A 14549-nucleotide genomic window follows, 5' to 3' on the forward strand; every position below is an offset into this window, starting at 1 on the left:
GAAAAACACCTTGAATAAGATACTCAAATGTTAAAAACAAATGGACAGAAAACGGGTTGGATGGAAAGAATACATTGAATGTAGGAAAGAAATAGGAAGAGGAAAATTATATCAGAATTGATTAAATTACAAGATGACTAAGGGAGAATAGACTTAAATGAAAATTTAATAAGGGGCATAGAAGAAAGGTTGAAAAACAACTAAGGGAATAAAAATGAGATAAATATGAAGAGAGTGAGAAAATGGTTGAGGTGGAAGATAGGCAAAGATGAAATAACTGTACATATAAATGCAATCCCTAGAAAACACTGTGATATAGCTAATATTAAAAACTATAATCAAAGGAAACTTCCCAGAAATAAAAGATCTAAATCTATATTTTGAAAAGGCCTACTGGATAATTTGAAAGATTAACCCCAAGCAATCCACCCAAAGACAGGTCTTACTAAAACTGTTTCACTTTAAACATAAAGAAAAAAATCTCCAAGTTCTCTAGGCACAAAGACCAAACAACTTATAAGAGCAAAATAATTTTATTGACACTAGACTTGCAAAGTCAACTTAAAGCAAGGTCTGAATGCAGCATTTATAATGACTCAATGAAAAAGTGTGCGCCAAGGATTTTGTAACTTTGACGCTAGCAATCCCACTTCCAGGCATTTACTCTAAATGTATACCCTCCAAAATTAAAATGCATATGCATACGTTTATTTATTGCAGTATTGTTTTTATAGTAGTATAGTAGAAACTATCTAAATTCTCATGTATAAAAGAGTGGTAGAGCAAACCATGGTCTATCTGTACTCTGAAGTATTATTCTGTATTAGTGTGTGTTCTCCAGAGAAACAGAGCCCATAGGATATATAGATTTTTGGATTTATTATAATGAATTGGCTCACAGAGTTATGGAGGCTAAGAAGTCCCGAATCTGAGATTGGCAAGCTGAAGACCCAGAGGAGCTGATGGTATAATTTCCAGTCTCAGTCCAAAGGTCTGCAAATCAGGAAGGCCAATGGTGTAATTTCCAGTCTTGAGTCCAAGTTTGAAGGCAGGAAAAGAACAGTGTATCAGTATGAAGCACCGGGTGTCTTCTCCACCCTCAGTATGACTTTTTGCTGTATTCAGGCCACTAATGGATTGGATGGCACCCACCCATATTAGAGAGGGCAATCTCTTTACTCAGTCTACCAATTAAAATGTAACTCTCAACCAGAAAACCTTTATAGACACACCCAGAATATTAACCAAATATCTTGGCATCCTGTGGCCTGCTCAAATTGACACATAAAATTAACGATTCTATTTATAGTTATGCAATAGAATGAGGAAGATATCTGAACTGATATGGAGTGAGTTGCAGAATGTATTGTTAAGTAATACAAAGTTCAAAACAATATAGGATGATGTTACCTTTTGTATAAGAAATTAGGAAAAAGGAAATGTGTGTGTGTATATATATGTGTGTGTATATATATTCAATTGTGCACAAATACTGGAAAGACAAACTATTGAGATTGGTGGGTAAAAATGAAGATGGATGGGTGAAAATGGAGTGGAAGGGTTTGATGTAATTATTTGGGTAGTTCTGACTTTAGAATCATGTTAATGTTTCACATGCCCCCAAATTGAATCAATCTGTATGAAAGGTGCACTCAGTGGAATATAACAGAAACAACTGAACTTAAATGTATTTTAAATGAATAACACTGTTTGTGGAGATTGGCAGTACTAACCCAGGTAACTTTAGAATGTACTATTTTGACACCACTATAAGGCTAAAGACAAAAGAATCATAAAGAACTGTAAATATTTCACTTAGGAGATTTGTTTTTTACATTGTTATGTGAAGATTAGCAATTTAAAATCTATTATATTTGTATTCTTGGACTGGACAAATTAATAAATACATTGTGTGTAATTGGAGTCAGGTTCGTCTGTGTTGGGAAATTGAGTTATACATATGGAAAGAAGAAAAGCCAGCATGAACCACAATATTTTGGATTAGAATTTGATATAGTGTGAAATACTTATTTTTAATATATAGGACCATGTATAAATGTATATGTGTGTGTGCATGCATCCATTTCCTACCTTTTTCACTGGGTGGGCTTACAAGCAATGATCCTGAGTAATAGTATACACATTGCAGCTATATCTTAGTTTCAAAATAACCATTCTGTAGTGAAAGGAAACAAGAGTCTCACCAGAGGGCTGATTACAGGATGAAGCATGGAAAGTAAACATAAGCCTGCAACATCTTGTACCAGAAACTAAGGAAGTGCTCAAAAAATGATGAGTACATGTCAAAAGGACACTAGAGTCAGCATTAAGGTCTATAGGCTAAAATAGCTTTATTTTTCCTCACTTTTTAAAGAGATTAATAGGTAAAGAATTTTAGGTTGACAAATACTGTTTTGATACAATAAGGATATCATTCCCACTGGTCTCCATTACTGTTGAGCTACAAAATAGTAAGGGATTGTAATCTGTTCAGTAGGAATATGTGAGTCCCTACCGATATAAATAAATTGGGAAAAGGGAAACTCTTCCTAATAGATGTAGAGTCATGGAATTGGAAAATCACCATTTGACAAACTCCATGGTAATTGTTTCAGGCAAGAATCCTCAATGGATGCTTAAAGGAGTGGACAAAACTGATGAAAAACAGCACATGTACATAGTTTGCTAAGATCTTTACATAATATTTATCAATTATAAAAGGGAAAATAATAACTTTATAGTACAGAAAATGTGGCAGGTACTACCTTAATCAAGTAATCAAAGTTAACTATTAATAGGACCGGTTGATATCATGTGCCACCAGTATGATGCCTTGAAAGTACAAAAATAGGCCAGGTATGGTGGCTCATGCCTGTAACCCCTGCACTGTGGGAGTCCTAGGTGGGAGGACTGCTTGAGCCCAGGAGTTCAAGACTGGGCAATGTAGAGACCTCGTCTTTACAAAAAATAAACAAGATTATTTATGTGTGGTGGTGGCATGCCTGTGGTCCCAGCTAGTTGGGAGGCTGAGGTGGGATGATCACTTGAGCCCAGAGTTTTGCACCACTGCCCTGCAGCCTGGGCAGCAGAGTGAGACCCTCTCCCCCAACAAAAAAAAGAATAAAATGCGTAATATCAGACAAACCTAAATATCTGATATACTCTTTAAAAATATCAAGCTTGTGAATGGTATAATCTGAGGAACTCTTACAGATTAAAGGAAGCTGAAGAAACTAACAGATTAAATGATGTGATAGCTAAATGCATCTTATGATTGCTGCATAATGGTATAGTAGACTAATTTTGAATAAGATCTGTTATGCACAATAAAAAGATGGAAAACATGAAACAGTGGTTAAGAGACATTAAGAATAGAGAGGATGTCTGATATACTTCTAACTATAGTTAAAAAGGAAGTGGAACAACAAAAATATTTGAAGAAAAAAATGACTTGAAAATTTTCAAATGTTAATGAAAGCTAGTCAGATAAATTCAAGGAACGCACATAGGGTAAATAAAAAGAAAAAATACACCCAGATGCATCACAGTGGAATTACAGAAGACCAAAGACAAAGAGAAGAAATTTAAAGCATCAGACAGAGAAATGTGTTACTTTATTTTATTTTAAGAGAGAAGGTCTCACTCTGTCACCCAGTCTGGAGTGCAGTGGTGTGGTCACAACTCACTGCAGCCTCAACCCGTTGAACTCAAGTGATCCTCCTGTCTCAGACTCCTTAGTAACTGGGAGTACAAGCGCATGCCACCACGCCCAGCTAATTTATTTTTTTGTGGAGATAGAGTCTCTGGGCTGCCCAGGGTGGTCTCAAAGCAATCCTTCTGCCTTGCCCTCCCAAAGTGCTATGATTACAGGTGTGAGCTGCCACAGCTGGCCAATATAGCACTATTAAAAGAGTGACAATCAAATGGACAGCTGACTTTTCAACAACAACGGAGGCCAGTGGGAATGATATCCTTATTGTATCAAAATAATGTTTGTCAACCTAAAATTCTTTACCTATCAATATCTTTAAAAAGTGAGATAAAATAAAGCTATTTTCATTGAAGCAAGATCGAAGGGAATCCTTAGGCAGAAAAATGCTGATGCCAAAATGGGAATTCTGACACGTAGAAGAAATAAAGAGCAAAGAAAGTGGTACATGTTTTGTATAAATCAGTAATATAATTTATTGGAATTAAAAAATAGAGCTAAAGCATATAGTAATAGTAGCATCTAAAGTTAGTAGGGCATAAATGAGCTAGAGTCTTTTAAGGTTCTTGTTTGTTCTAAGAGAAAGGTCTATATTAACTTACTAAGACATTTGGATATATGCTGTTTATTTCTTAGATCATCACTAAAAGAAGAAAATTGGACTTTTTAACTTCCAAGCAGGTAGATGGGGAAAAAATAAATATTCAACCCTAGAGAAGGAGGTGTTGGTGGATACAGTAGGTATACAAATAGAAATATGCAATAAGATTGTAGATTTAAAACTAAATGTATTAGTCATTATATTACCTGCAATGGTACTACTAAAAGCTCCATTTAGAAGACGTATTGTCAGGATAGATTGTAAGCTGGTTTACAAGAGGCATATCTAAAACAATATATCAAGGTTCCAAATGGATAGAAAAGATACAAGAAAGTGACGTATTAAATATTGGAAAAATTTTGACTTTAAAACAAAAAAGCATTAAGTTACTTTATAGTGATGAAAGGTTTACTTTATCAGTAATATAAATTTAAATTTGTAGTGGCTAATAACATGGTGTTAACCATAGCAATTTAAAATGGACAGATTTTCAAAGAGAAATACACATGCATAGAAATAATGAAATATATTTCTAAATAACTCATAGATTAAAGAAGAGATGATGGAAATTATAAAATATTCTGAAGTAAATAACATTCTGTAGACTTAAGTTTTGGAACTACAGCTAAAGTTATAATTAGAGGGAAATTTGTAACTTTATATGCAAATACAGGAGAAAAAGATTGAAAATTAATGAACTAAGAATTTATCTCAAGATGTTAGCAATAAGCCCTTCATAGTAAATCCAAAGAAAGTAAAAGGAATACAATTAAAAAATTAACAAAAAATTATGAGATTAAAACAATGAAAAAGATAAAATGAGCCAAAAGTTGGGTCCTCAAATTGATACCTAAAATTGGCCAATTTTATTTACGATTACAAAAATACTCAATACTAGAAATATAAAAAGAAACATGACTTCAGTTTCTGTATACATTAGAAAAGTAAGAGATACTGTCGACAACTTTATGTCTAATAACCTGAACATTTACATGAAATACCTAGAAAAACCTAAAACTCACTAAATGTTCTGCAATAGTAGATTGAATAAATGTTTTATCATACAGTCAAATACTGGAATATTGCAATGAGCTATGGCTGTTTTCATTAATACAGATGAGTTCAGAAACGTAGCGTTGACCAAAAGAAGCAAGTTACAAAAGAATTAGAAATAAGCTGCTTGAGAATACAGACATGCATTTAATAAAAACAAAATACAGATGAAGCCACACAATATGTAATATAGGCTGGTATACCTGTGTGGCAAAACAAAAAAGCAAGGAAATGATTTATCATGAATGTCAGCAAAATTGTTACCACTGGATGGAGGAAGAAGATGTGGTGACATGTAAGGTACTTCTAAAGTACTATTTATGTTCTGATTCTCAACCTGGGTATTTTTATTATTTAAGTTTCATATATGTATTTTGTCTTTTGTATGTATGCTTCATTATAAAAATGGAGAAAAACCACTAAATCAAAGGTTATTGAAACTGTCTTAATTTAATGGAATCAAATTACCTCTGTTTCTATAGTCATTTTGGAACTGGTTGAATAAACTACTTAAAACACTGCTTGAAAAATCAAGTGACCAGAGAAGACCCTCTGTGCCTGTAATCCAGTCCAGGGATCCATTAGGTTTTAGTTGGTGGATTATTACTCACGTAGCATCATTTTACCAGTTTGATCGCCATGGAGTACCAGATGAAATGGTAAGACTTCATTTTTTTAAAAACTTTCTTATATTGTGAATTAATACGTAATTATTTGGACAAATTAGAAGATAAGTGAGCAGGAACAAGAAAAGTCAGACTACAATCACAGAGATAAATTATTTATATCCATGTATAATGTTTCTGTAAACATCTTGAAAAATTATAAAGTTCATGATTTAATTGTTTAATTAAAAAAAATACTTTGTAGAAGATTTGGTATGTAGTCCTGGCCCTGCTGCTGAACAGTTGTGTGACCCTGAGCAAATTACTTAAACCTTTCTGGTCTTGTTTTCCCTTAACAAAAAATCATGGGATTGGATTGTCACAAAGGTTCTTTATAGTTTTAAAATCTGTTATGATTGGCAAATAAAGTTCTCGAGGAATGAATTACTTATTTTTATGAATAATTTAGTAAAAGTACTGCAGAATAGCACTTCTTTAGTGAAGCTTTTTGCTAAGATAATTTATTAAGCAACCATGAAGTTTGCTTCTAATAGGAAGAGATTTTAACTAATATATTAATTTCTCATTAGAAACATTTTTTACAGTGTTACTTTAAAACCCCATGAATAAAGTCAGCTAATAGATGTATACTTTGAAGACCTATTTTTATACAATTTCTACCATATTCAGAAATTAATAGTAGTATATTATTATATCAGCCTATCAGCTCCATAAAATAAACATCTAGAATCATGAAGCCAGTTTGTCTGTATTTGCAAAATTGGTCTTTTTTATGGCAGTGGTTCCCAAACCTGGCTGATCATTAGACTTACTTGTGAGTTTTAAAAAATCCAGGTATCTAGTCCAGCTGCGGTGGCTCATGCCTATAATCCCAGAACTTTGGAAGGCCAAGGCGGGTGGATCACTTGAAATCAGGAGTTCAACATCAGCCTGGCGAAAGTGGTGAAACCTTGTCTCTACTAAAAATACAAAAATTAGCAGGGCATGGTGACACACACCTGTAGTCCCAGGTATTTGGGAGACGGAGGCAGGAGAATTGCTTGAACCCGGGAGACAGAGGTTTCAGTGAGCTGAGATCACACCACTGCACTCCAGCCTGGGCAACAGGGTGAGACACCATCCAAAAAAAAAAAAAAAAAAAAATCCAGATATCTAGATCTTAACTGTGGAAATCCTGATTTTTAAAAAGTTCCTTGGTTCTCATCCTCTATGAGGTTTGGGAACCATTGCTTTATAAAACATATTCTTTGATAGGCTTGATAGATTTTCCTCTTTGGAATATTGGATAGACCCAGCTTTGAGAAGTCATTCATGGAATCCGAGGGTTAGTTAGTATTAATATAGCATCATAGAAATGGAAAGGGTCTCAAAAAGTCCTCTAAATAATTCCCCTAATAATAAAAGGTCCTGTAGGAGATCCCAGAATACAGTGAAATAGTCAGAAATTGCTCTGAGGAGTTCACACACAGCCCAATATCAGTGTATTTGAGTATTCTACCAATTTATTGAGAAAAGTCAATGAACTTCTCCCAGAAAAGAATTGTGTGTTTTTTGCTTATATCCATGATTATGTACCATGCTAATACAGAGCAAATAATAAATTTTAGCAATTGCCACTATTACTATAGTAAGTGCTTTTATTAAACGTTTTTGTGGAGTTAATGTGATTTCAGTTTTTTTTAATTATTAGAATATTAGAACAATATTAAAGGAATTAAGAAAATTTACCTGTAATTCTAAGGTCATAATATAAGCATTTGCATTTCTCTTCCTTTTTAACTTTAGTTCCTCCAAGTATATATTTCTTATTTTAATCAATGTAAGTAAATATGGCAATTAGTTGTTTCTGAGTTTCTGTTATGCATTAGCATAATACTAGGTGCCTATCAGAGGATACACATGAAATAGATTGTACTACTTTTTTTTTTTTTTTTTTTTTGAGATGGAGTCTCACTCTGTCGCCCAGGCTAGAGTGGAGTGGCATGATCTCGGCTTACTGCAACCTCTGCCTCACGGGTTCAAGCGATTCTCCTGCCTCAGAAAGTAGCTGGGATTACAGGCACACACCACCACGCCCAGCTAAGTTTTGTATTTTTAGTAGAGATGGGGTTTCACCATGTTGGCCAGGCTGGTTTCAAACTCCTGACCTCAGGTGATCTGCCTGCCTTGGCCTCTGAAAAGTGCTGGGATTACAGGTGTGAGCCACCACACCCTGCCAGATTGTACTACTTCTTGCTTCAAGGAACATGCTTTTAGGTTATTAATACTTGGTGGAACTGTATAAACAGTTATTTGAATGCATAGTATATTTCAATATTAGTTGATATTGACCCCCCAGATATTCTCAGTGTGGTAGACAATCTAGTCACATTAATATATATCATTGCTATTGCTATTGTAATATTGAATTGCACTGATTTATAACCACCCATGGTTGCAGTGCTGAAATCACTCTTCTATTTCTTTTTTCTTTTTTTTTTTTGAGATGGAGTCTGACTCTGTCTCCCAGGCTGGAGTGCAGTGGCGCAGTCTCGGCTCACTGCAAGCTTCACCTCCCGGGTTCACGCCGTTCACACCTCCTGCCTCAGCCTCCCGAGTAGCTGGGACTACAGGCACCCGCCACCACGCCCAGCTAATTTTTTGTATTTTTAGTAGAAACAGGGTTTCACTGTGTTAGCCAGGATGGTCTTGATCTTCTGACCTCGTGATCTGCCCACCTTGGCCTCTCAAAGTGCTGGGATTACAGGCGTGAGCCACCATGCCCAGCCCTACTCTTCTATTTCATAGAGAACTCCAGAGGAGATTATTGCTTTTATTAGCTCTGAATCAAGATAGTAAATGAATTGTCTGTGTTTAATATAGCTTAACTCATGTCTTTTATATTTGTCAGCAGTTCCTGTGTGATTTTCTTTTGCCAAGATTTTTAAAAATCACATATTTTATGTAGAAGGTTTTAAAAACAAAGGCCCTGGTAATTATTATAAAAAGGATATGATAAAAATGATGAAGATGTGAAATATGTATGTGTATATGCACATGTAAAATAAACTTTGCCTTTATATATGAGTCCTCAAAGAGTTTTAAATATTTCTGGATTTCTTAAAGGCTTTTAAAGAAAAACAAGCTCTCTAGTTAATAATAGTTTTCATTTGGGGTAAAATATATGCTGCATTTGCAATGTATTTAATATTTCACAGTGACTATGTATTATCTCAGTGAAATATTCCAAAGTAGGTGAGAGGATAATATATTCATTTTACAGGTCAAGAAATTGAGATACACAGTGGTTAAATATCACCCCTATTTTATCTCTTAGATAAACTTGATATTAGAGTTCTCCTAAGGATTGCCTCTTACGACTAGGTATTTGGTAGGGTAACCATGTGTTCCATTTTGCCAGGTACAGACAGTCCTACTTTATACCTTATTGTCTATTTATCCTGATTAATTTTTCCTTTTATCCTCAAAGTGTTTAATTGACAAATCAGACAGTAATTCTAATCTATGAACGTAAAGGCATATTGATGTATTGTTTCTGAGATATTATATAAGATGTTAATTTGGGTCTGGGATCTATTTAGAATTTTGAAAAATTTTTTTATCCTTATGATATATATTAATATAACCAACTACAATAGAGAAAATGGTTGTGCAGTAAGCATGCTTTATTCTAATAAGTAATCTGGAGTGAGAGATGATATGAAGTAATAATGGCTAGTCATATGTTCTTCACCAGAGAAATATCTATAATCTTGTGGCAGTGTGGCGATGTTTGTTTTTAAAAGTGAACTGCTTTGCCCTGAAGGTTAATGTGAAATCTTTACATTTTAAATAGGTTTAAAATGTAAACCTATAGTGGATTTAAATCACAAAGCTATAATGGATTTAACTCACAAAGCTAGCCCATTTCTTAGTGTTGGCCTATAAGAAAAATTTGAGATCTCACTTTTTATATTAGAGTCATTAAATTTTCATACATTTCTGTTTAATGCTTTTCTCTCAGCCAAGATGAGAGTGGGTTACTCTCTCACAATTCTAGTCATCTATTTTAAAACCAAATACAGTTTAAAGAGGAAAATTACTTCTGGGCATTGCAGGGGGTCAGTTTTAACAGTGTTTTCTGTACCCAGAACATAATGCAATTAGTCAGGCTAGCTGATGCTTGTCTCTGAAACATCTGAAATAGTAACCAGATAAAAGTGTGAAATGTAACCTTAAAATGAGAGCTGCACCAGACTACCTAGTCTGCTGGAAGTGGAGGGTGGAGGATCTGTTTTACATGTCTGGTAGAGATCCTACCTATACTAAAGCTTAAATGGGTGTCTTAGTTTTAATGGTGAGATAAGGAATATAAAATGTAGCCTCAGATTGATGACATTCTACCTCCTTTCTATCAGCAGATTTAACTTGGTATGTAGAAAAAAAAAATGTTGTAGCTTCCCAAAGTGAAATTTTATTGTGCAAGAAAAATCTATATCTCTTTGATACATATTCTCTTACATTTGATTTGAGCATGATGTAGTTGCCATTCTTTTATTTGAATTGCAGTTTATTTTTGTTTTAGATTATAGCCACAAAACTGATTTATATAGTTGAAATTCCTTGGGTGAGAATTATACTGTTTTTCTGTAATTCTTGTGATTCAAATGCTTTGATAACACTGAATGATTGAAATATACTCAACACTATCCAGTTATAAAGCTAAAACTTAAATTATATCAACTCTGTCATGGCCCTTCTCACTTGGCACTGGAGGTGACATTTTCTTAATAAAGAATGATACAAAAATGAATTGCTGAAATCTGAGGGAAGGCATGCTAAGGAAAAAAAAAATGGTTACTGGTACATGTTATAATAGAAGAAATATAGGCTTTGGCGCCACATAACCTTGGATTTGAATTCATTCTTTGACTTGTACATACATGACCTTTCTGAGACTTAATTATGTTTTCTGTGAAATGGGGAAATTTTTTTGAGGAAGTAATATTTCAAGAACCTGACACAGTGGACGTACAGTATTGATAGAAGAAAATGATCTTTTTTTGAGAGAGACTTTTAGTGCCAACTACCAAGTTTGAGGGGACAGTCCCTAATACTGTCTTTACTTCTGACACCAGTTGCAAGTTCGGGGTTCCCAAAACTACCTTAGTTTGATAATTTGTTAGGACTCACAGAACTCACTGAAAGCTATTATTTTGTTTTCTTAAAGGGGAAGGATATAAATTAACATCAGCCAAGGGAAGAAGGGCATAGGCCAGAGTCCAAAAGTACCAAATGTGGACCTTCTATTGTTTTCTCTTCATGGAGTCAGGCCACATTCGTCTCCTGGCATCAGTGCGTGACAGTATGCAGGGAGTGTTGCAAAACAGGGGTATTCACTCAAGCCTCAGTGTTCATAGTTTTTATGGGAGTTCCATTATGTAGGCATGGACTACTGAATTGCTCACATGGCTGATTTCAGTTTCCAAGTCAACTGACTCAAAGACCCCAGCCTGAGTCACATTGTTGTCTTTTGGGCATGACCAGACCCTAAGCTAAGACTATGTGGATACGTCCAACCTTCACTCTCTATCACATTGTTAGATTATCCAGTATGACCATAGGACCCTAGTCAAACAAAGATGCTACGATCAGGTATAACATTCCCAGGACCCAGAGATGACCTCCAGAAAGCTAGGGTCAAAGGCCAGATCTTTTTTTTTTTTTGAGACGAAGTCTCCCTCTGTTGCCCAGACTGGAGTGTAATGGCGTGATCTCGGCTCACTGCAACCTCAGCCTCCCGGGTTCAAGCAATTCTCCTGCCTCAATCTCCTGAGTAGCTGGGATTACAGGCACGCACCACCACACCCTGCTAATTTTTGTATTTTAATAGAGACGGGGTTTCACCATGTTGGCCAGGCTGGTCTCAAACTTCCGACCTCAAGTGATCCGCCTGCTTCGGCTTCCCAAAGTGCTGGGATTACAGGAGTGAGCCACTGCACCCAGCAGGCCAGGTCTTTTCTTTGGGCAAGGCCAAATTCTTTATTCCACATTTTCTCCCAATAAATGTTTTGTTGCGTTCACTTTATTTTTGTATGTCAAAAAGTCAATAATTTTGCTAAAAATAAATCATTGTATTAGTAATCTATTGCTGTGTCACAGAAGTATCAGCTTAAAACAAAAAGTTATTATCTCACACTCTCAATTTCTGAGTCAGGCATTCAGGAAAAGCTTAGCTGGGTGGTTCTAGCTCAGGGTCCCTCATGAGGTTGCAGTGAAGCTATCAGCCAGGGCTTCAGTATCTGAAGATTTAACTGGAACTGTAGAATTTGCTTTCAGCTTTATTTTTTTTTTGTGGGCAGAATGCTTCAGTTTCTCATCATATGTGCTGTTCACAACACATTAAGTTAACAGGTCAGAGTATCATGAAGATGGAAGCTTCAGTGTCTTGTAACCTATTCTTGGAGGTGACATACTATCACTCATATTGGTATTGGTAGTCTGTTAGTGACCAACCCTAGTACAGTATGAGAGGGGATTGTAGAAAGTGTAAATTCCAGGAGACAAGGATTATTGGGGGACATCTTAGAGGCCGACTACCATACTCAGTATGCTCTTTATTAAGAAAATATTTATTTAGTGATTTACTATAGTTAGCATTTTATATGAATATCGTCTAGCCATTTAAAATCATGAGTATTCACTTATTCACTATGATTTAACACTTTCTTGGTCATTTGAGTTCATGCCTGTGAACATCATATTCTTTATAACAGTGATAAGAAGGGTATGATGAAGGTCTTCTACTTTTTAAGGCCTCAGGTTCTTCTTTTTGAGGTCTTATGATTACTTTCTTTTTATTTCTGAGATGAAGCCTTGCTCTGTCACCCAGGCTACAGCACAGTGGCATGATCTTGGCTCACTGCAACCCCCATCTCCCGGGTTCAAGCAATTCTCCTGCCTCAGCCTCCCAAGTAGCTGGGATTACAGGCGTCCGCCACCACATCTGGCTAATTTCTGTATTTTTAGTAGAGACATGGTTTCACCATGTTGACCAGGCTGCTTTCCAACTCGTGATCCACCCGCCTCGGCCTCCCAAAGTGCTGGGATTATAGGTGTGAGCCACTGCTCCTGGCCATGATTACTTTTTATACCTTTTTTCTCCCTCCACATTAGAAACTGGTTATTATTTGCTTATTCTTTAAAATGCTTTCTTTGCCTTTGGTTTTGTCCAGTATCCACATATCCAGAACTTTAAGAACTGAATATTAAGTGAACTGAGTGTCCTCTGAGAATGTCATCCAGGCTTTCCTTTTGGAAATGTGGAATTGTTTTAAGTTCCTACCTAGCCTTTGTGAAAGTCCTTTCTAGCTTTCTTCCTTATCATGGAGATCATTCTAGATAGTCGAGGTTGTCAAATAGGTGGCCATTAGCTATATGAGGTAGGACCGTCTAAAGCTTTCTTTATTTTCTGTATAAAATTTTTAGTCACTTTGTTTACTAAAGTAGATGGTCTCAGGTTTATTGTTCATAAAATGAAGGAAAAAGCTCTAGTGATTAAAGTGGAAAATAGGGATGATTACTCAGCATTAAAAAAACCAAAAATACATGTAGATATATAATGGTTTTTTTTTTTTTTCTGTTGGATTTTGTATCTGAAAGCAGAAATGAAATATTTGGTAGAATATTTATAATCTTACTAAAGCACCACTGTTACAACTCCTGATATGGTTTGTATTGGATTGGAATAGTTGTATATTTTTTTCTGCCAAGTTTGTTAACTCTTTACCAAAACAATATTAGAAATTCAAGAAATTACATTGATGCTGAATGATAGAGGAAAATGTACTGCACATTTAATTTGCTATATTCTAATTTTAAATATGGGCATAATCGAGAGCAATAATTTTGATACACTACTGTTTACTTCCTTTCTAGAGAAAAGTAGAATCAAATTGGAACTTTGTAGAAGAACTGCTGAAAAAGTCCATCAGTGTTCAGGTATGCAATTAAAGTAAGACAGTTTGTGGACTTTGCTTAATTTTTATGCCATACATTTTATTTTTAGCAAGCTGTTAAAATGATTCAGATAACAAATAACTTCCATGCTTTGAAGGGTCAACTCACAGTAGTTTCTTTTAGTGATTATTCTTTAAAGATTTTTAACACTAAGTTGTCAGTTAAAGGACAAAGATAATATCCTAGTTGGTGACTTTGACAAAATGTATTCAAAATAAGTGGTAGATGCTTCAGAAGTGTATGCCATTCCTTGACTGTATGATATCAAACTAGGTGACACAATGAGGGAGATAGTCATTGGCATTGAAAATTCAGCTATATCCTCATCACAGCGGGAAGGTGACTTGCCTTGCTGAGCAATTTGTCTTACAGGCTTGAATCATATTCTAACTGATAAGGTCCTAGTTTCTGAGCATTCATTTCATACCTTATCATTTTCCTTTCTGCGGAGCTGTTAATGTAGTGCTTCATGGCCTAGAGGTCACACTTGACCTCCTTTTAAAATAGTTTTAAACATGCTGTTCATCACATTTTTAAACATATTGTGTGGAAGCCCTGTAAA

General features: G+C 35.2%; 1 protein-coding gene across 3 annotated transcripts in view; it reads left to right on the forward strand.

Annotated features, from left to right (window-relative positions):
• Window positions 1–14549, forward strand: part of LOC105498578 (MMS22 like, DNA repair protein) — a 140799-nt gene that overhangs the window by 22440 nt on the left and 103810 nt on the right. For 2 of the 3 annotated variants that reach the window (XM_011770717.2, XM_071096703.1), the window contains exons 10-11: window positions 5846–6022; window positions 13907–13969. In XM_011770717.2, coding sequence (XP_011769019.2) covers window positions 5846–6022; window positions 13907–13969 — 240 coding nt within the window. Of the gene's footprint in view, window positions 1–4345; window positions 4391–5845; window positions 6023–13906; window positions 13970–14549 lie in introns of all 3 variants that reach the window. The other variant, XM_011770716.2, reaches the window with a different exon arrangement.

Source organism: Macaca nemestrina, chromosome 5 (assembly GCF_043159975.1).
Source record: "Macaca nemestrina isolate mMacNem1 chromosome 5, mMacNem.hap1, whole genome shotgun sequence".
In the NCBI taxonomy this organism is placed as follows: Eukaryota; Metazoa; Chordata; class Mammalia; order Primates; family Cercopithecidae; genus Macaca; species Macaca nemestrina.